This window comes from Microtus pennsylvanicus, chromosome 13 (genome assembly GCF_037038515.1).
Source record: "Microtus pennsylvanicus isolate mMicPen1 chromosome 13, mMicPen1.hap1, whole genome shotgun sequence".
NCBI classification, from domain to species: Eukaryota; Metazoa; Chordata; class Mammalia; order Rodentia; family Cricetidae; genus Microtus; species Microtus pennsylvanicus.
Window position 1 is genome coordinate 65,066,513 of NC_134591.1, and position 20,465 is coordinate 65,086,977.

General features: G+C 50.7%; 2 protein-coding genes across 3 annotated transcripts; both read left to right on the forward strand.

The window, feature by feature from the left end:
• The first annotated feature begins 293 nt into the window (after nucleotides 1-293).
• Gpatch3 (G-patch domain containing 3) lies at nucleotides 294-8,327 on the forward strand. The gene is made up of 7 exons (XM_075945338.1): nucleotides 294-785; nucleotides 3,077-3,498; nucleotides 4,612-4,786; nucleotides 5,386-5,445; nucleotides 6,684-6,805; nucleotides 7,057-7,184; nucleotides 7,602-8,327. Exons 1-7 carry the CDS (start codon nucleotides 332-334, stop codon nucleotides 7,816-7,818), a joined length of 1,578 nt encoding a protein of 525 aa, XP_075801453.1. The 5' UTR covers nucleotides 294-331; the 3' UTR covers nucleotides 7,819-8,327.
• A 10-nt stretch (nucleotides 8,328-8,337) lies between these two features.
• Nucleotides 8,338-16,443, forward strand: Gpn2 (GPN-loop GTPase 2). 2 transcript variants are annotated; one of them, XR_012907431.1, is made up of 6 exons: nucleotides 8,338-8,887; nucleotides 9,673-9,829; nucleotides 12,762-12,922; nucleotides 13,927-14,057; nucleotides 15,318-15,479; nucleotides 15,520-15,608. XR_012907431.1 is itself a non-coding variant. In XM_075945339.1 (5 exons), exons 1-5 carry the CDS (start codon nucleotides 8,477-8,479, stop codon nucleotides 15,388-15,390), a joined length of 933 nt encoding a protein of 310 aa, XP_075801454.1. In that variant the 5' UTR covers nucleotides 8,338-8,476; the 3' UTR covers nucleotides 15,391-16,443. The 2 variants fall into 2 exon arrangements, 1 of the variants encoding a protein (XP_075801454.1); XM_075945339.1 differs by having other exon boundaries at nucleotides 15,318-16,443.
• The last annotated feature ends 4,022 nt before the right edge of the window (nucleotides 16,444-20,465 follow it).

The following is a 20,465-nucleotide window of genomic DNA, read 5'->3' on the forward strand; positions in this document are numbered from 1 at the left end:
TTAGATACAATCTTGTTATGTAGCATTGGTTGGATTGGTAATCATGTCCGGTCGCACATCAAACTCCCGCCAGCCCTCCTGGCTCAGCCTCCCCGACGCCCCACGCTGGTTCCTCCTTAGAACCGGTTCTCACTGAGCTACAGCCCAGTCAATAAGAGGAGTTCCCCATCATCTGTGGATCTGAACAAACGGCTTCGGCCCAAGAGCAGCCAAAACATAACTTGAAGGACCAAACGGTCAAAAAGTTCGCACTCTGGAAAAGCAGACGCCAGAATCCGAATCGTGGTGTTCTCGCGAGAGTTGACGCCAAGCGATCATGTGACAGTCTAAGATGGCGACGCCCAGGGAGGTGGACGAAGAGTCGGTGGTGTACCTGGTGGTGAGTGGTATCCCTCCCGGGTTACGTTCGGCCCAGCTACGGAACTACTTCAGCCAGTTCCGGGAGCAGCGCGGCGGAGGCTTTCTGTGTTTCCACTACCGACATCGGCCGGAGAGGGGCCCTCCGCAGGCGGCGGCTCCCAACGCGGCCCGAGCTGCCCCCAACCTTGCGGCTGAGGATCCGGATCTCACCCAGACTGCAGCCCCCGATGCCCGCGCTGTCCCCGCCCGGAACTCTGCTCCCGTCCAGACCCGCACCTGCTGCTGCGTCGTCTCGGTGCGGGGAGTGGCGCAAGCTCAGAGGCTGCTTCGCATGTACTCGGGCCGCCGGTGGCTGGACTCTGAGGGGACCTGGCTCCCGGGTCGTTGTCTCATCCGCAGACTGAGGATACCCACTGAGGCTTCAGGTAAGGGAGAGAGAATGGACTGGACTTACAGGCCTCAGAACGGAGGCACATTTCCTGGGTAGTGGAGAGAGGTCAGACCTCTGCTTGTCACCGTTTAGGAGTTTTAAATCAGTTTTGGACAAAGTTCACGTTTTCAGCCATAATTTGCTATTTAGTGTCACTCAGACAAAAGACAGAAAAAAGACAAAAACAAGATAGACACCTATATAGTTGGGTTTCCAGTTTATCCCTTATTAAGACCATTTCTCTGAAGGGTTGTTCTTTTATGTTTACAGTTTTTTAAAAAAAACATTCATTTATTATGTATACTGTGTTCTGCCTCCATGTGTCTGCATGCCAGAAAAGGTCACCAGATCCCATTATAGATGGTTGTGAGCCATCATGTGGTTGCTGGGAATTGAATTCAGGACTTTTGGAAGAGCAGCGAGTGCTCTTAACCTCTGAGCCATCTCTACAGCACACAAGTGATTTTGAAACAGTTTTTCCTTGGCTACAAGAATTATTAACAAGAGTTTGGACCGTTAGCCCTAGCACTTGGGAAACAGAGGCAGGGGGATCTCTGTAACTTCATAAGTAGCTCAGACCCTATCTCAAAAAAAAAAAAAAAAACGAACGAAAGAAAAAAGAAAAAACAACTCACAAAAAAACCAGTGTGTAGGAAGTTAAGGTCTACCAGGCAGATAGGAGCTAACCTGGAGTCAGCCTTTTGCTGTCAGAGGCCCTGATTGCTCTGAGGGCCTAGGAACAGGCGCTGTCAGAGGACCTGATCATGCCTAGCCAATGAGAGGCAACCATGCGATGTCAACGGATTGGAAGGCCTGGGTGCTGGGAGAGTATATAAGTTTCCCCCCGTTGTTAAATGATTATGTCTGCTGTATACCTTCTACCTCAGACACTGACACTGCGCCTTCTCACCCCCACCCCTGAGGAAGATGTTGGGACCCAGCAACCCTGTGGTGTCAGTTTAAGGTTGAACAAACAGTTGTTGAGCAGATGTCTTCAGAAAATGATTTTTTTGTGTGTATGTGAGCAAGGTTATGTTTTTGGCAGAATCTTTCTGAACAATGTCTTATCAGGGTATACTGCATGAGAGTAATGAGTTGCTTCTCTGTGTCTCAAACTATGTTAGAATGACTTTGAACCAGGCATGGTAGAGCACGCCCTTAATCCCAGGAAAGGCAAGCAGGTCTTTGAGTTCAAGACCAGCCTGGTCTACAGGTCATACATACCTGGCCTATCTCAAAAATGAATAAAAGAAATAACCTTGATTTCCTGATCCTCCTGCCCTTGCCTCTCAAGTGCTGGGATTATAAGTGTTTACCACCATATCTAACCAGTCCATCATTTTCTTATTGACTTCTTGAAACAATCCTGGGCTACCAAGATGACCAAGATGAGTAAGGTTGCTTACTGCCAGATCGGAAGACCTGAGTTGGATCTCTAAGACCCACATGGTGAAGGAGAAAACCAACTATAGCACGTTATCATCTGACCTCCATAGGAGCACTGTGGTGTCCACGCACATAACACAATAATCGAGCAAATAATAATTTTAAAAAATCATTTGATGTGCCTGGAATACAAGACATGTGCAGTGGGGATTGGTGACGGTCAGCATAGGGCTCCAGATGTAGTTGAGAGGTAATGATTCTATCTCTGGTGCCAATGAAAGCCAATCGCCAAGAGGCAGATGTTGGATAAAGCTGTGTATTCCTCCAGGGAGACAGGACATACAAGGGCTAGACAGGAAATACGTCTGGCTCACAAGTTAAATGCACTTAAGTTCATGCTCTTGCAGAGGATTCTCAGTTCCCAGCACCTGCACAGCAGCTCACAGCTGCCTGTAACTCCAGTCTGGGGATCTGACCTCCACAGGCTCCTTTATGCATGTGGTACATATACACACAGGTATATACACAAAAACATTTGTTTAAATTACATTTATTTTGTGGAGGTAGGAGACACACATGTGCTGTGACTCTAGTGGGGAGGTCAGAGGACAGCTTACGGGAGCCAGTTCTCACCTTCTGCCACGTGGATTTTGGGGATCTACTCAAACCATCCAGCCTGGAGGAAGTTCATCTTGTTAGCCCTTCTTTGAGATGTCTTACTATGTGGCCTAACTGGCCTCCTACCCACCTCCTCTTGCCTCAATTTCCTGGGTGCTGGTCTCACAGATGTAGACCACCATGTCTGACAGGAAACAACTTCAAAGTGAGATTTACTTCTGACTTGAATATTAGTACAAGCGTCGAGGATTTTAACATCCATTCTTCTCCCTCTTCCCTAAGATTTGGAGCCCTTTCCCTTTAAAACCCGGAAGGAGCTACAGAGTCGAAAGGCAGCGAATGAAGCTTTTACTTTGTCCGACCTGAAGCAGCTACCGGAGCTGAATCCACCAGTGCTAATGCCCAATGGCAACGTGGGCACGCCCTTGCAGGTCTTTCTGGACTTGATCCAGGCCTGCCGTCTTCCACCTCGAATCATCACGCAGCTGCAGCTCCAGTTCCCGAAGACAGGCTCCTCCCGTCGCTATGGCAATGTGCCCTTTGAGTACGAGGACTCGGAGACCGTGGAGCAGGAAGAGCATGTGTACACTGCCAAGGGGGAGGAGATCCCCCAGGAAACCTTCTTGGAAGAGCCACCAGCCAGCCTCTTGGATGAGCCTGAGGATGAAGGGCTGCAGGAAGAAGAGGAGTCTCACTCCGATGATGTGAGTAGGTGCAGCCCTCTGCTCGTCTCTTGCAGAGGCCAGGCCAGGATTTATAGATAGAAGTTACTATCCCACCTGGTCCCGCAGCCGTTCGGTCTCAAATAAACACACAGAGAAGCCTTTTTCATTAATTATTATCAATTATTAATTATAAACTATTTGACCTTTTGCTCAGGCTTATCACTAACTAGCTCTTACAACTTAAATTAACCCATTATTCTTATCTATGTTTAGCCATGTGGCTTGGTGCCTTTTCTCAGTAAGTTATTCTCATTTTGCTTCCTCTATGTTTGGCTAGTGATTGCAGACTGAGCCTTTCTTCTTTCCAGAATTCTCCTATTCTGGTTGGCCCTCCTATACTTCCTGCCTAGCTATTGGCCAATCAGCGTTTATTAAGCCAGTACAAGTAACAAATCTTTATAGTGTACAAGAGCATTATCCCACAGCATAGGGCCCCAGGGGAGTCAAGCCAAGAGTCATCTGTCATTCCACAAGTCCAGTTGAGCACATTGTAGTAAGAACTAGTGCTCAAAGACATTCCATGATCCATTTTCTGCCCTGGAAGAACCTAAATGTTGAAACAAGAAAGAAAGAGTGTGGAAGGCTGTGTGAAGATGGCCTGGGATTGCCTGCTGACTCGGCTGCCCTTGGCAGTGTGTGGGCAGCCTTACCTCTGTCTTCGGTTCCCTCCTGTAAAATGGAAATAACAGCATTTACCTCACAGAGCCACCGGGATTATTCCAGGAACCCAGTTATAGGAAGGGCAGGCTTAAATGGTGTACACCGATTTACACACTAGAGAGAGCTGTAGACTGAGCGGGCTTTGTGTAGGCTGGGGACTCAGCTGAGGGTTTGAGCAAGCAGAGAAGCGGCATGGAGGAGGAACTGTGGTCAGTAGCACAGAACTGAGAGCGGGTGGGGTGGGGTGAGCAGCAGAGGGCTGGCAGCAGGTGTCGTCAAGGTCTCAAGGTGCAGATGCGCTGCTTCTGGAGATGCCTGAAAAAAGCACGTGCTGTGGTCGAGGTCCCGTGTCCCCTGCTGGGCCTGAGACTCCTCCTAGGCCTGTGGTCTGGATTCAGACACACAGGTCACCCCTTCCTCCCCTTCTCCCAGGACGATGACCGGTGTGAGGAGTGGGAGCGTCACGAGGCTCTGCACGAGGACGTGACCAGGCAGGAGCGGACAGCCGAGCGGCTCTTCGAGGAAGAGATTGAGCTCAAGTGGGAGAAGGGCGGCTCTGGCCTGGTGTTCTACACTGATGCTCAGTTCTGGCAGGAGGAAGAAGGAGGTAAGGCTTGCGGTTACTGTGGCGAATACCAGAGATGAATTAACTTTTAAAGAGAGGAGAGCTGGCTTAAATTGGAGGTCTCGGGCATGGGCAGTTGGCTTCTGTGCCTGTGGTGAGGCTGCACAGTGTGGTTGGAAGCCTGTTCACCTCATGACTGGGACGCAAGGGAGAGAGAAGGAAGAAGAGACCTGGTCTCACAGTCCCTTTTAAGGTCATAAATGAAGCCCTACCTCTTAAAGTTCCCGTTACTTCCCGCTGCGTCTGAGACTAAGTCGTTAACACATGGACTTTGTCAGGGATGCAGGGCTGTCAAACCCAGGTAGCGGCCTCTCTGCTCCACATAGTGAATGATTGCCCGACAGTCTAAATAAAGCTAGGAAATGGCTTCCACCATGTATAATGCGAACTGTTGATCCTGTTTTAGAATGAGGAATTGGGATAGCACCTAGAATGTCTGTCTAACACTGGACTTTGGTTGAGCACAGCTGGGAGTCACTGGGGTGAGGCACAGAGCTTGACGGTAGAGCACCTTCGGCTTGTGCAAGCCCCTCGGTCGGGTTCCTCGTCCGAGTCCTCAACCCATGCTTCTATCCCTGTAGACTTTGACGAGCAGACGGCCGATGACTGGGACGTGGACATGAGTGTCTACTACGACAAAGGTACTGGCGGGGGTGGCAGTCGTGGGAGGAACTGGTGCCCGTATGTTAGCCGCACATGCTTGGCAGAGGTTGAGTCAGGGAGCTAGAGGCACTGTGCACTCGTTCTCAGTGTGCTCTAGGAGAACGGTTCTAGAACCACCGTGCACACCAAGATCTGCAGGTGCTTTCGCACGCAATTGTGTAATTGCATAGACCTACATACATCCTCGTGCACACGTTAAGTAATCTCTCTCAAAATCAGTTAGCAAGGGCTGGTGCTACATCCCAGTGTACTTTCCTAGCCGATGTGAGGCTCTGGGTTCAAGTCCAGCACCAGGAAAAAGAATTACTCACCAGCTATGGTGGTGTACAGCTTGGAATCCCTGCCCTGGTGACATGAGAGAGCCTGAATGATGGGGTGGGGAGTCTGTGTGTTGGTCCAGATGCAGTTATGTTCTGAGTCGTTTCAGAGTGGTGGATCTGCAGGTGCAGAACCTGTACAAACAGGCTCACTGGACTTACCATCTCTGCTTGTGCGTGCGTACTCACTGCCTGTAGTTAGGTGCTGCTGGCGGGCAGGCTCTGGGAACACCCTCGGGGGCTGACTGAACAAACAGGCTCTAAATAGAAGCTTGACCTTTGGTCACCTCGTAGTTCTGAAGGGAAAAATGACCTGGATTTTTGTTTTGTTTCTGGTTTTTGTTTCGTTTTGAGACAGTCTGTGTACCCCTGGCTGTTCTAAAACTCACTATGTAGACCAGTCTGAATGCCCTTTTTTTTGATAATTTTTTTAAATTTATTTATTTTTGGTGTTTTGGCTGACAGCTTAAGTTTGTTCCTAACTAGCTCCTACCACCTCAGTCAACCTACTTCTATCTATATTCTACCATGAGATCGGTACCTTCCTTATCTCAATATGGAAAGTTCATCTCCTTCTTTTCTTTGTCTCCTCGGGACTTCTGAGACTCCACCTTCCTTTCCGGTGTTCTCTCTACACCAAAAATCCTACCTAGCCCTCGGCCAGTCGGCTCTTATTAACCAGTGAGGTAATACATATTTGCCGTCTCCCAAGAGTTTAGCCCACAGCAGTTCCTCGTGTGCAGCATGGGAACTGTGCTTCCTGGTGCGTGTTCCCAGCCTCCTGAGAGAGATTGCAGGCATTATGAAAATTAATCCCTAAGTCTTGTGAGGGGACCCCAGATACCTGATCCTCCTGGTGTGAGAGGGACCCTTTTACAAAATGGGTTATGGTTCCTCAGATGGTGGAGACAAAGACGCCCGTGACTATGTCCAAATGCGCCTGGAACAGAGACTCCGTGGTGGCCAGGAAGATGGCTCTGTGATAGGCCGCCAAGTGGGCGCCTTTGAGCACCACACCAAGGTAAGGGAGTGCTGCTTGCCCTTTCTTGTGTTCTCCAAGAATCGGCCCCCTCCCTCCTTCCCTCTCCTTCCCTCCTCCCATTTCTCTCTCTCCCCGATCCCTCCCTCCCTTTGAGGTAGGATCTCCATATGTAGCCTATCCTGACACTGAGGTCAAGTCCTTCTGCCCCTGTCTCCCAAGTGATGGATGGGACACACAGCACCTTTCAAACTTAAGCCACTTTTCCTGAGTCTCACTGCTTCCCTTTGCAGGGCATTGGCCGGAAGGTGATGGAGCGCCAGGGCTGGGCTGAAGGCCAGGGCCTGGGTAGTAGGTGCTCCGGGGTGCCTGAGGCCCCAGAAAGTGATGGCCAGCACCCCAGATGCAAACGTGGATTGGGGTAAGTGCACCCCTGAAGGACTCCTTAGAGTCTTAACCCAGCAATGATGTTATTTGGTTTCTTGTTGCTTTGGGGATGCATGCTAGGTACCCCTAGAAGATGAACTTCATAGTAGAAGAAATTGATGATACAGTTCTTTATGTTCCTTTTAGACCAGATCTTATAACTTAAAACTGTCATGGGTCCCCCAGGAAAGTCATTTCCTCGAGTCTGAGTTTGGGCTTCATAAGAGAGCCCGTTGTGGGAATGAAAATGTTCCTTGTAGTTGGCACAGACTGTCTCCAGAAGGTGGCGAGCACTACTGCAGGTGTTGGGGTCTGGCCCTGGGTTCAAACCCTATCAGCACGAGACAGTGTATCTTACAGGACAAACTAGATACTTAGTAGCTACTCCTGTCCCTTGCCCTGTTTGATCCAGGTACCATGGAGAGAAACTACAGCCATTTGGGCAACTGAAGAGACCCCATAGAACTGGCTTGGGTCTCATTTCCACAATCTATGATGAACCTCTTCCCCAAGACGAGACAGAGTCCTTGCTCCGACGCCAGCCACCCACAAGCATGAAGTTTCGGACAGATATGACTTTTGTGAGGGGTTCCAGCTGTGCCTCGGACAGACCCCTGGAGCCTGAGTGATGCTGGTCCTTGGGCAGGGTCACTCGGCTGCAGGAAACAGCCTGGGGCTTGCCTTGTGGACCTCTGAAGCAGCTAAGAGCCAGGGAGTCTGCAAAACATACCCGAGCACGCCTGCGCTTGTCTACCTCAAAGATGATTTCACAGAAAGCGCCTCCCTCTCCTGGGGTGGTCTCCGAACCCTAGTCCTTGTCTGGGCTCGCCCCAGAACCAGGAAGATCTGGACTGCCTGTGGCACATTCCAGTCGGGTTTGCTGGGTTCTGAAGGAGGACATCACGAGGTCAGAAAAAGAATATGGGACCAGAGAAGAACTGATCCAGAGCGGGTCGGGCGGCCCCTCACCACCTCTACCTTTTGGCTGGGGGCGGGTCTGCACGAGAATAAACGAGTTTAGGTCTGGACCGGCCCGGAAGTCTGACTTAGAGAAACCAGGGAAACCCTGAGACTGACACCGCAGCGGGAGGAAGGCGGCGGGCGGTGTAACTAGGGCTCCGTTGCCGGCCAACGTCGTTGACGTGTGGGCGGGACTTCCTCTCAGCCATTCCCGGCGGAGTCCGGAAATCGGAGCTTTTCCCTTCCTTGCCGGGCAGTTTGTTAGTTTTCTGCGTGAATCTCCTTGTTTTAGTTCGGGAGGCGCCTGTGGGCTGACCTGCTCCAGCCATGGCGGGGGCCGCCCCGGCCACGGCCTTCGGGCAGGCGGTGATCGGGCCCCCGGGCTCGGGGAAGACCACGTACTGCCTGGGCATGAGTGAGTTCCTGCGCGCGCTCGGCCGGCGCGTGGCCGTGGTGAACCTGGACCCAGCTAATGAAGGGCTGCCCTATGAGTGTGCCGTGGACGTGGGCGAGCTGGTGGGGCTGGGGGACGTGATGGACGCGCTGCGCCTGGGCCCCAACGGTGGCCTGCTCTACTGCATGGAGTACCTGGAAGCCAACCTGGACTGGCTGCGCGCCAAGCTCGAGCCCCTCCGAGGCCACTACTTTCTCTTCGACTGCCCCGGCCAGGTGGAGCTCTGCACGCACCATGCCGCCCTGCGCAATATCTTCTCCCAGATGGCACAGTGGGACCTCAGGGTGCGTCTCGGTCGGGCAAGCCCTTTAACGCAGATGGAGTCCCTGAGACAGGGAGGCAGGCTGATGCCACGCCCCCAAGTCACACTGTCAGATGTGGCCGAGTTGAGTTTGGAGCAGAACTAAAGCCTCTGAGTTCTAATTTTAACTCTGCCACCAACTCCGTGATCTGGGAAAGTCCTCTCGGCTCAGTTTTGTATTTATTTTGAATAAATGTGTTAGTTCCTAATTGGGATTTTAAATGGAAGTGATCAATATAGAGAGTGGCTACAGCAATTGTTGGTGTGCAAAAGTGTAGTGAAAGAGTAGAGAGACAGATGCAGTGTAATTCGAACCCGTCTCCCACTGCAGGGCGCTATACAAGAAACCTCGTAAGAGGGACTGGAGATTTAGCTCAATGGTAGAGATCTTGCCTAACAAGCAGAGACCGCAGGCCCTGGATTTGGTCCCCAGCATAATAGGGAGGAAACAAAGGAACTTTGTGAGAAAACCCGCATATTTTCTGGGCGGAAGACATGATGCTGGCTATTAGAATTAAATACAAGAGCCCAGGAAAGTGGCACATGCCTGTAGTCCCAGCACTTGGCTTGTGGAGGCAGAAAGAGCATGAGCTCCAGGCCGTAAAACCCTGTTGCAAGCACACACATACAAGGAAGTAGAAGCAGGACACAGCTGAGGAAGGCTTAGGCTGGATCCTTAAGCTGCTCATCTCACAAGGGACCCGTGGCCCTGAAGCCCCTCCCCCTGCGGTCCGGCTTTCCCTCTCATCCTCTGTCTTCTGCTCACAGCTGACGGCTGTCCATCTTGTGGATTCTCACTACTGCACAGACCCAGGCAAGTTCATCTCAGTGCTGTGCACCTCCCTGGCCACCATGCTGCATGTGGAGCTGCCCCATGTCAACCTCCTCTCCAAGATGGACCTTATTGAACACTATGGGAAGCTGGGTAAGAGCCCCTGCTTGGAGCAGGAGGGAAGCCGCCCCACTGTGTCTTCCTAACATGGTGCATCGCTCTGCCAGATACTGGAGTAGACTAGAGATTGCAGAGGAACACTACAGAGCGATTAAGACAAGGTGGTAGGACAGTGGCTAGCTGAAGGAGTGGATAACTGCTCACAGCCCCGAGCCCTGGCACTCTGACCCCTGGCTGGTGAGAAGTGGCCCACTGGAGGACTGTTCTAGCTTGACCACTAGGGGCAGAAGTGTTGTCCTAGCAGAAACTGCTGTAGTGAAACCGCCATCCACCAGTGGCTCAAACAGCAGATGTTCTAGAGGGTAGAAAGCCTTGAGTCAGAGGCATGGGTGGACCCAGGGTCTGGCTTGTAGACAGCCAACTTATATCTGCATCATCCTCAGGTGGCAAGAATGCGTAGGACTCAATGGGTAGTGTCTCGATGATCAGCATTTTTTTTTCTGCTGTACTAATGGCGTCTGTTCCTTAAAAATCTGAAACCATGAAGGAGCCAAGAGAAGAAATGTCTAACATATGAGCAGGGAGGGGGCTGGGAGTGACATGGAAGGGACCTTGCGTAGTCAGGACATGGAGGGAGGTCAGCCCAGAGTCCACTCATTTTTGGAAGCGACTTTCCAAGGAGCCCAAGTGACCATTGGTATGATGATGTGTCTGTAATCCCAGTACTTGGGAGATAAGACAGGAGGAGCGGGTTCAAGGCCAGCCTGGGCTAAGTGAGACCCTCTCTAGAAAGGGAAGGAAGGAATCTAGTGTTTTGTTTTTAGTGTTAAACTGAGATTGAACCTGGAGCTTCACATCTGCTAGATAAACAGTCTCCCATACAGAAACCACTGGTACTTTTTTCTCCTTAAGATTTATTTTAGGAGCCGGGCGGTGGTGGCGCACGCCTTTAATCCCAGTACTTGGGGAGGCAGAGACAGGCAGATCTCTGTGAGTTCAACACCACCCTGGTCTAAAGCGCTAGTTCTAATCCCAGTACTTGGGGAGGCAGAGGCAGGCGGATCTCTGTGAGTTCGAGACCAGCCTGGTCTACAAGAGCTAGTTCCAGGACAGGCTCCAAAACCACAGAGAAACCCTGTCTCGAAAAACAAAAAAATAAAAATAAATAAAAAAGATTTATTTTAGCTGGGTGGTGGTGGCACATGCCTTTAATCCCAGTACTTGGGGAGGCAGAGACAGGCAGATCTCTGTGAGTTCAACACCACCCTGGTCTAAAGCGCTAGTTCTAGGACAGGCGCCAAAGCTACACAGAGAAACCCTATCTCAAAAGGAAAAAAAAAGATTTATTTTAAATGGGTATACTGATGCATGTCTGTAATCCCAACACTTAGGAGGCAGAGACAGGTTAATTTCTGTGAGATCGAGGCCAGCCTGGTCTACATATTTCAGGACAGCCAGAGCTGCTTAGTGAAACCCTGTCTTAAAAATCTGTGTGTGTTGTGTGACTGTATGCCATACATATGTGTGTCCCCAGGGAGGCCAGAAGAGGTCATGTGATCGCCTGGAGATGAAGTTACAGTTATGAGCCTTCCGTGTGGATACTGGAAACCGAACTCAGGTCCTTTGGAAGAGTAGCAAACACTCTTAACCTCTCAAGCTGCCCCCTTTAAATTCGATTTCTTCATTTATGTAGGGTACATGTTTGTGTGGAGGTCAGGACAACTTGTGTGGATTGATTATCTACCTCTACTGTGTGGCTCCCAGAGATAACTCAGGTTGTCAGGATTGGCTCCGAGTGTCTGTCTTCACCGAGCAATCTCACAAGGTTCTTTCATTTGGATTAGAGTTTCACTAAATTACCCAGACTGACCTTACATTTACTGTGTAGTCTAGGCTATCCTTGACTTTCCAACCCTTTTGCCTTGGCTGTCCTTGTATCTGGAATTACCAGCCTGTGCTACCAGGCCAAGAGAATATTTTTTTTCATTTTCTTTCTTTCTTTCTTTCTTTCTTTCTTTCTTTCTTTCTTTCTTTCTTTCTTTTCTTTTCTTTATTTATTTTGTTTATTGTTTGAGGCAGGGTTTTTTGGGCTGGAGAGATGGCTCAGAGGTTAAGAGCACTGGCTGCTCTTCCAGAGATCCTGAGTTCCATTCCCAGCAACCACATGGTGGCTCACAACCATCTATGAGATCTGGTGCCCTCTTCTGGCGGGCAGGCATACATGCAGACAGAACACTATACATAATAAATAATTTTTAAAAAAGAGAGAGAGAGAGACATGATGTAACAGTCCTGGATGTCCTGGAACTCACTTTGTATACCAGGCTAGCCTCAAACTTACTGAGATCCTGTCTCTGCCTCCTGAGTGCTGGGATCAAAGGTGTGCGCCACCACCGCCTGGCGAATGTTTTTCTCCTCACTGACATCATTTCACTGCACCAGCAAGTATTTTAGTGTGTGTAGGTACTGGAGCCAGTATGACACTCATGCCTGTAATCTCAGCATGCAGGGGTCTGAGGCAGGGGAACTGCTGGGAAAGCCACCTGAGCAGCTACATAGTGACAGGCCAGCCAGAGCTGAGAGATGAGACCCTGTCTCAGAAAAAAGCAATGACAAAGAAACAAACAAGATAAAGCCCCACGCATCGGGTCTTTCTTGTCTCCTGGTGCTGCACAGTGCTCGGTCAGAACCCATCACTTCATGTATACCAGGCAAATCCATTGGTTGTGGTTTCTCCCAGAGCTGAGGACCAAACCCAGGGCCTTGTGCCTGCTAGGCAAGTGCTCTAGCACTGAGCTAAATTCCCACCGCTGGTTACAGTTTTTAATCCCCCTTTGGGTGCCAGAAGTAGAACCCAAGCCTTTCCGAATGCTAAACACATTGTCGTGGAGCTACGGCTCAGCTCCTCCAGTCCTGAGGTCTTTAGCTGGCATCAGTGGCTTCTGACTCTGCCCTCTCTCCTCAGCCTTCAACCTGGACTACTACACGGAAGTCCTGGACCTCTCCTACCTGCTTGAGCACCTGGCATCTGACCCGTTCTTCAGTCACTACCGTCAGCTCAATGAGAAGCTGGTCCAGCTCGTCGAAGACTACAGCCTGGTCTCCTTTATCCCTCTGAACATCCAGGTATTGGATAGGAGATATCTCTTCCCTGTGGCTGCAGCTCTCAGGGGCCAAGGACATAAGATTTGATGGCTCCAGGAACAGTCTGCGTCCTGGGTCTGTCCTTGGCTGACTTTCAGGACCAGGCACAGTGGGCACAGGATCCCAGTAAAAAGTAGAACGCAGACTTTAGTCCTGTGGTGCTGACTCCGCAGGGCTCCTTTGCACATGCCCCCTAAGTGTAAATGAATGTGTGAGTCCAGAGTCACAGCAAAAACTTAGCCAGGACCCAGGGCACAGATTTTTGGGTCCATTTCACTGTGCATCTATGTTATGAGTTTGCAGAGTGCCCCTCCATCTCCATGCCTCTCATCTTGCTTGTGACAGAGCTAACCCAGGAGACACGGTGGTCTTAGGTTCCTTTCTGTGGTGGGGGCTTGAGCTGACTTGGCAGTCACACCACACTTGTCTCCTGCACGAGAAGGAGAGCAGGAGAGAGTGGGCGTGCCAGCCACCACTCGCTGCAGCTGTCCCTGCTAGCACTGTGCCGAGGGCTGCACGTGTGTTATTCTGATCTGCATCCTTCATTGAGAAATATGGGCTGTTCTCACTGGTGTATAGGATGAGGAAGTCCTTATGGGCCAAATAACAGAGGTGTTTGCTCGGTGCCTCCCTGACAGGAGTGCTGTCTCTAACACTGACAGTACCTCACCCTTCACTGACTTCTGACCTTGAAGGCTGGTTAGCCCAGCAGGAGCAGTGGGACAGTTATCCTAGGATGCTTAACTGCTGCTCTGCCCTAAGGGGAAAACCCTAGGCAGTGATGGCATGGAGGAGCTGGTCTCTTCTAATCTGGACAGTTGGACAGTTGTCTGGCCAGCCAGCCTCCTGGGAAGCCTCCTACACTCCTCTAGGCCAAGGACAGTGCAGGTGAAATTGTCGTGGGAGGAGCTAGAGGAGAGCAGTAGGCGTGGCCTCAGCCCTCCATGCTTGATTTACTCATTGTGTTCCCTCTCTTCTCTGCTCAGGACAAGGACAGCATCCAGCGAGTCCTACAGGCTGTGGATAAAGCCAATGGCTACTGTTTTGGGGTTCAAGAGCAGCGAAGCCTGGAGGCCATGATGTCCGCTGCCATGGGAGCCGACTTTCATTTCTCCTCGTATCCTTAGGGGACATGGGAAGGGACACCAGAGGAGTGGCAGACACAGAAGCCTAGAGATGAAGTGGCATTGGGAGGAGGGTGAGGGGTTCAGTTTGCTGGTGTCCTGCATGAAAATGGAGAAGAGGCACCAGGGTATGGGGAAGGAGATGGGTCTGTGATGGAGGCTGGGTGTAGCCAAGGATACAATGCTAGCCATCTACCATGAGGCCTTGGGTTGATGCCCAGCACCAGAGTGGAGGGAAGTACGTATAGTCATCAGCTCAAAGGTAAGGGTTTATTTAGGTTGACATAGGGTTTCTTCACCCCTAGCTGGCCTATAACCCCGTGTAGTGCAGGCTGGTCTTGAACTCCTGATCTTCCTCCAATTCTCTGAGAGCTGAGGGACATTTCAGGAGAGTCCTGTATGTGTGGAAAATGCACTGAGTGGCTGTAATTTGGGGCTAGTGATCTGTGTCAGGCCATGGGGACAGTGGCTAGAATGGTAGGATAGAACGTGCAGTCCCCAGGGCTGAGAGGACCAAGGCGATGGCGCGTGGGCAGCCAGTGTTAGCAATGCCTGCTCTTTTCCTTTTGTGAATTGACCTGTGTTGTGTCCCAGAGGGAGGGAGGAGACCCTTGTGGCTCAAACAGAGAGTAGGAGTTCTCTGCCTTGGTAGAAAAAAGAAAGTAACTGCGGCTGCTCTGCCAGGTGAGGAGGGGGTAACAGTGGTCACTGCGGCAGCTGTGCCAGGTGAGGAGGGGGTAACAGCGGTCACTGCGGCAGCTCTGCCAGGTGAGGAGGGGGTAACAGCGGTCACTGCAGCAGCTCTGCCAGGTGTGAGGAGGGGGTAACAGTGGTCACTGCGGCAGCTGTGCCAGGTGAGGAGGGGGTAACAGTGGTCACTGCGGCTGCTCTGCCAGGTGAGGAGGGGATAACAGTCACTGCGGCAGCTGTGCCAGGTGAGGAGGCGCTCATTTTATAGTCATGGCTCTCATGTAACTCTTCAGAAGAGGAAAGGAAGCGACAAGGGCAGGATTTGAACTAGTCTGTCTCGAGCATATGCCATACAAAGCTGGATGCTGGTGCTCTCTGGTCCTTTGGTATCGGCAGTGTGGGGAAGAAACAGGAACCCCAGGGAAGGGATGTTTGAAGACCTCACATCCAGCTGTGGGAACTAGGACAGTGTTTGGGTGGCAGTCATCAGGAGAGGTCAGATCCTGCCCAGGCCAGTCCCTCATCCCTGCCTGCGACCCAAGCCTTGACCTGCCTTCCTCCAGCACTCTGGGCATCCAGGAGAAGTACTTAGCATCCTCGGACCAGACGGCAGAGCAGGAAGCCATGCAGCTCTAGTAGCTGGGCCTGGATGACTGCCGGGTCGCCACCCAAAGCCGTGTCCAGCCTGGATGACCGCCGGATTGCCACCCAAAGCCGTGTCCAGCCTGGATGACTGCCGGATTGCCACCCAAAGCCGTGTCCAGCCTGGCGGAGGAAGATCCATCCTGCAAAGGACTTCCAATAAAAAGCCAGACATTGCACCCTCAGTGGTGCCCCAAGCTTGGAGCCTTGCCCCCACAAAATGCTGCCTGAAAGTTGGGAACTGTCTCTATTGGGGCTGCGGTGGGGTGTGTTGGGATGTGAGATTATTCCCTGCTTTTTGTGGGCTTCAAAGTTTTCTTCAAGTCTCTGGAACCAGGGGTTTGGAGCAAAAGAAAAGAATTGTCTCTGTCCCTGCAAATAACCCTGCGTCTTTGTTTTGTTTTCATTGCATTTATTTTGTGTTTGTGCACAATGTCTGTGTGATGAGCAAGCACACCTGTGGAGGTCAGGGGATAGATAGGTCATGTGAGCTGCTTCTCTTCTGAATTCTGGGAGCTGCCCTCAGGTTATTGAACTTGGTGACATGTTCCTTTACCTGCTGAGCCATCATGATGGCCCCGCTTGTTTCTGCATCCAGGTCATGGTTTCACACAGCTCGGCTCAGGTGTGGGCGCTCAGCCCTTGTCCTGTGATTTGGCCATTCTTCAGGGTTAACTGAGCCTTAAGGTCAGGCATGCGCAGGTGACTGTTCCTAGCCAGACCTGACTTAATGCTTGCTTTATTTTATCCTACATATTACGTAGTTTTGTTCTGTTTGGGGCTAATATTCGAAAGATTAGACAGGTGATAGAGGCACATGCCTTCAATCACAACACTCTGGAGGCAGAGGCAGGTGAAACTCTTGAATTCGAGGCTAGTCTGCTGTACAAAGCAAGTTCCAGAGGACCAGGGTTCAGTTCCCAGCACCCACATGGCAGCTCACAACTGTCTGTAACTCCAGTTCCAGAAGATCCGACCCTCACTCAGACACACATCCAGACAAAACAGCAATGCAAATAAAGTAAAGATAAAAACTGAAGTTATTTTAATTTCATGTGGTTGTAAATGCCTCTAATCCCAACACTCGAGATGTGGAGTCAATAGAATCAGGAGTTGAAGCCTTAGCTATGTAGTGAGTTTCAGGAAGTTTGGGATATATGAAGCCCTGTCTCTAAAGAAGGAGATTTGTCCAAACTAAGTTTAAAGAAAAAATTTAATGTTTACTTGGACAAGTTGTCTGGAGACACCTGTGTGGCTGGGGCCTGCAGTTTGCGTTTTCAGCCAGTAGGTGGCACTATAGACTTAGTTTTGCCCTTAACATCAGTGAGCGCCTGATGGCCAAGGGACTCTTGTGCCAGGTTTTATCTGTTGACCCATTACAGCTACGTGTATGCAGGGCTTGGCATTTTGCAAAGAGCGTGCACACATAGGGTCCTCACATGCCTCTTACAGCAACCCAAAGACAAGGTAGAAGTGTCACTGGCCTGGCTCTGTCATAGCTTACTTTGCTGACTCTGGAGTGCCCCCTCTTTGGTGTATGTAAAAAGTTACAGCCACCACCCGTGGGGTCTGTAGTCAGCAAGAGGGAAAGTTGAGACATCTGTCCGTGGTTTATGGGTGCCGACTGAATTGACGGTGGGTTTCAGGCAACAAGAGAATGCAGTTTAGCAGAGTGATTGGGAAGTGGCAGGGAGACAGGTGGTTCATCTTTGATTCCCAGTGTGGGCAGCCATAGCCGAGAACAGAAGAGGGGCGGCCAGCCTCAGCTCCCACGCCAGGATGTGGAGGGCTAATAACCGGGTGCTGTTTCCTCAGCCCCTTTCATCTGAGGAGTTCAAAGCGCCTCACCCCTATTAATACCCCGCGTAGTAGGTGGTACCAACAGAGCAATCCGGGGAAACTGAGACCAGGAGGCACAGTCTGGGGTTAGCTATGAGTCATTCGTGGGGCCTGGAGCCCAGGAATCCTGACGCCCAGGCTGCCGGGCAGATGCCTTGTCTGGGTGGGAACGCCAGTAGCCATGTCATGGGTTTTGATGCTTGCCCATCACAGACCCTAAGACACCAGGACAAACCACATGCAGGGGCTGAAGGCATCATTGCGGCTTTGCCGCCCTCCCAGAGGGGGTGGGTAACCAGCTATAACTTATTTTGAGGCTTTGGTGTGACAGCAAGCACGCTTTTCTTCTTCAATGAATTGAAGTCGTTCTCATCCACGCTGCATGGCGCACATCTGTAGCCCCAGACGCGGGAAGATCAGATGATGGTCAGCTCTTGGTACTTAGCAAGTTCAAGACTAGCCTGCGCTACATGAAATCTGACTCCGATACACATACAAACTAGCAAAAGCGAGTTGCTAGGTTTTTTTTTGAGACAGTTTCTTTGTGTAAGAGTCCTGTCTATCTTGGAACTCGCTATGTGAACCAGGCTGGTCTCGAACTCACAGAAATTCACCTGCCTCTGCTTCCCAAGTACTGGGATTAAAGGCGTGTGCCACCACTGCCCACCAAAATACAAATTTTAAAAAAATAGAAGAAAACAAACAAACCGGGGGGCGGGGGAGAAGCCAGTGAGATGGGCTCAGTAGGTGAAAGATACCTGATGACCTGAGTTCAAGCCCCACGATCTACAGATAGAAGGAGAAAATTGATTCTTGTGGCTGACTGACTCAGGCAAATTTTCATCTGACCTAAACACACATGCGCATACACATACAAAATTAATGTATTTTTAAAAAGATTTTAAGCCAGGTGTGATGGAGCACACATCTAAAACTCAGTTGTCCCTCACTCTCCCCTGCACGCCGTGACAGAAATGTGCCCCCACATACGTACACACACACACATTAGTTTTTTTGTTTTTTTAAGCTGCTGACGTTCCTACCTCAGGCTCTAGAGTCATGCCACCACAGTGCTTTCCAGAAATGCCACTTGACAGCTCACAGGTAGCCTTGCCTTCCCTGGCCACCCCTGCTGAGCTGGAGACCCTCAGGGGCTGGAAGGCGTGGCATGAGGAGGTCGCAGAAGGACTCCTGGCTTGGTGCTCACCCAGCCTTATCCACGGGGGCCATGCAAAGGAGAAAGGGATGGGGGACTGGCCAGAGTTTCCACCCTTTCCCATGGGGGGCAAGGGTGACTTCAGCCCACCCCAGCACCAAGGACCCATTTTAGACCTCTTTTTCTCCTCTTTTACACCTGGGGTGCCCACCGCAATTTCCCGCCCTGCGTAGAAGAACCCCAGAGTAAGGCATTGCTCCTCAGCCTCACTCCTGCCAGAGTTGGGGTGCTGTATCTTGTTTTCAGTCTTTGTGTTCCTTCCAGCTGGGGAGCTGCCTACAACTCCAAACATCCAGGCTAACTGAGGTGGGGGGGGTGGCGCACACCTTCAATCCCAGAATTTGAGAGGCAGAGGCAGGCGGCTCTCTGTGAGTTCGAGACCAGCCTGGTCTACAAAGCAAGTTCTAGAACAACCAGAGCTGTTACGCAGATAAACCCTGTCTTGAAAAAGCAAAACAAACAAAAAAGAATGAGGGTTAGTGGGCCTCACATGAGGCCTGTGATTTTAGCAAGGTCAGCCTCAGCTACACTCAAGTTTAAGAATAGCCCGGGTTACTGGCCTCAAAATAATCGAAGGCTGTAGAGATGGCTCAGCAGTTAAGAGCACATATTGGTTAATCCCAGCACTCGGGAGGCAGAGACAGGCCTCTCTGAGTTTGAGGCCAGCCTGATCTGCAGAGCAAGTTCCAGGACAGGCTCCAAAGCCACAAAGAAAAAAAAAACCAAATCAATCAAAGAAAGAAAGAAAAAAGTTGGAAGTGAAAAAAGAAATGAAGGACCAGTGAGGTCCTTAGCAGGTGAAGGTGCTGCCAGGCCTCAGGACCTGATTGGACACCAGGACCCACATGGTGGAAGGAGAGAACTGATTCCTCTAAGTTGACTGATTTAGACAAGTGTCCTCTGACCTCCACATAGGGTTCACACATACATACACACAAATTAATAAATGTTATTTTTAAAAATTTAAATAGAAAGTAGGAAGGACATTGGTGACACATGCCTTTAATCTCAGTGTTTGGGAGACAGAGGCCGGTGATTTCTGTGTTCGAGGACAGCCTAGTCTACAGAGCAAGTTCTAGATCTGCCAGGGCTACACAGTGAGATCCTGCCTTAAGAAGAAGAAAAAAGATTTATTTATTGTGTGTGTGTGTGTGCCTTGTAATATATATACACAAGTGTTGAGTGTGCCAGAGAGGCCAGAAGAGAGTGTCCGATCCGGTGGAACGCGAGTTACAGGTCATTGTGAGCCATCTTAGTGGGAATTGAACCCAGGTCCTCTGCAAGAGCAGTAAGCACTCTTAACCCGGAGCTATCGCTAACTGCTAACCGTTCTAACTTTACAAGCATTTTTTTCATTTATTCATTTGCGTGTGTGTGTGTGTGTGTGTGTGTGTGTGTGTGTGTGTGAGAGAGAGAGAGAGAGAGAGAGAGAGAGAGAGAGAGAGAGAGAGAGTGTAGCGGCAGGCAAAGGTGGAGCTTAGCGGACTACTTACAGAAGTCAGTTCTTTGAGTCACAGGGATCGAATTTGTGTTCTCAGGCTTGGCAGCAGGTGCCTTTACTTTTCTCTTTTTGTTGTTGTTTTTTCGAGACAGGGCTTCTCTCTGGCTTTGGAGCCTGTCCTGGAACTAGCTCTTGTAGACCAGGCTGGTCTCAAACTCACAGAGATCCGCCTGCCTCTGCCTCCCGAGTGCTGGGATTAAAGGCGTGTGCCACCACCACCCGGCTCAGGTGCCTTTACTTATTGAACCATCTTGCCAGCCCTCAGAACGGTGTCTTTCACTGTCCTGGAGCTCGCTGATTCTGCAGACTGGCTGACCAGCAAGCCCAAGGACCCCTTTTTCTTGCCTGCAGCCCCAGAATGACAGAAATCCTGTGTACGAGCTCTTTATGTGGCTGTTGGGATGTGAATTCAGGGCCTCCTGATCAAGCCATCTCCCCATCTTTCAATATTTCAGTCTTTCAGGTCCACATTGCTTTATGGGTCACAGAGGCAGCAAAGAGACTGAAATGTAA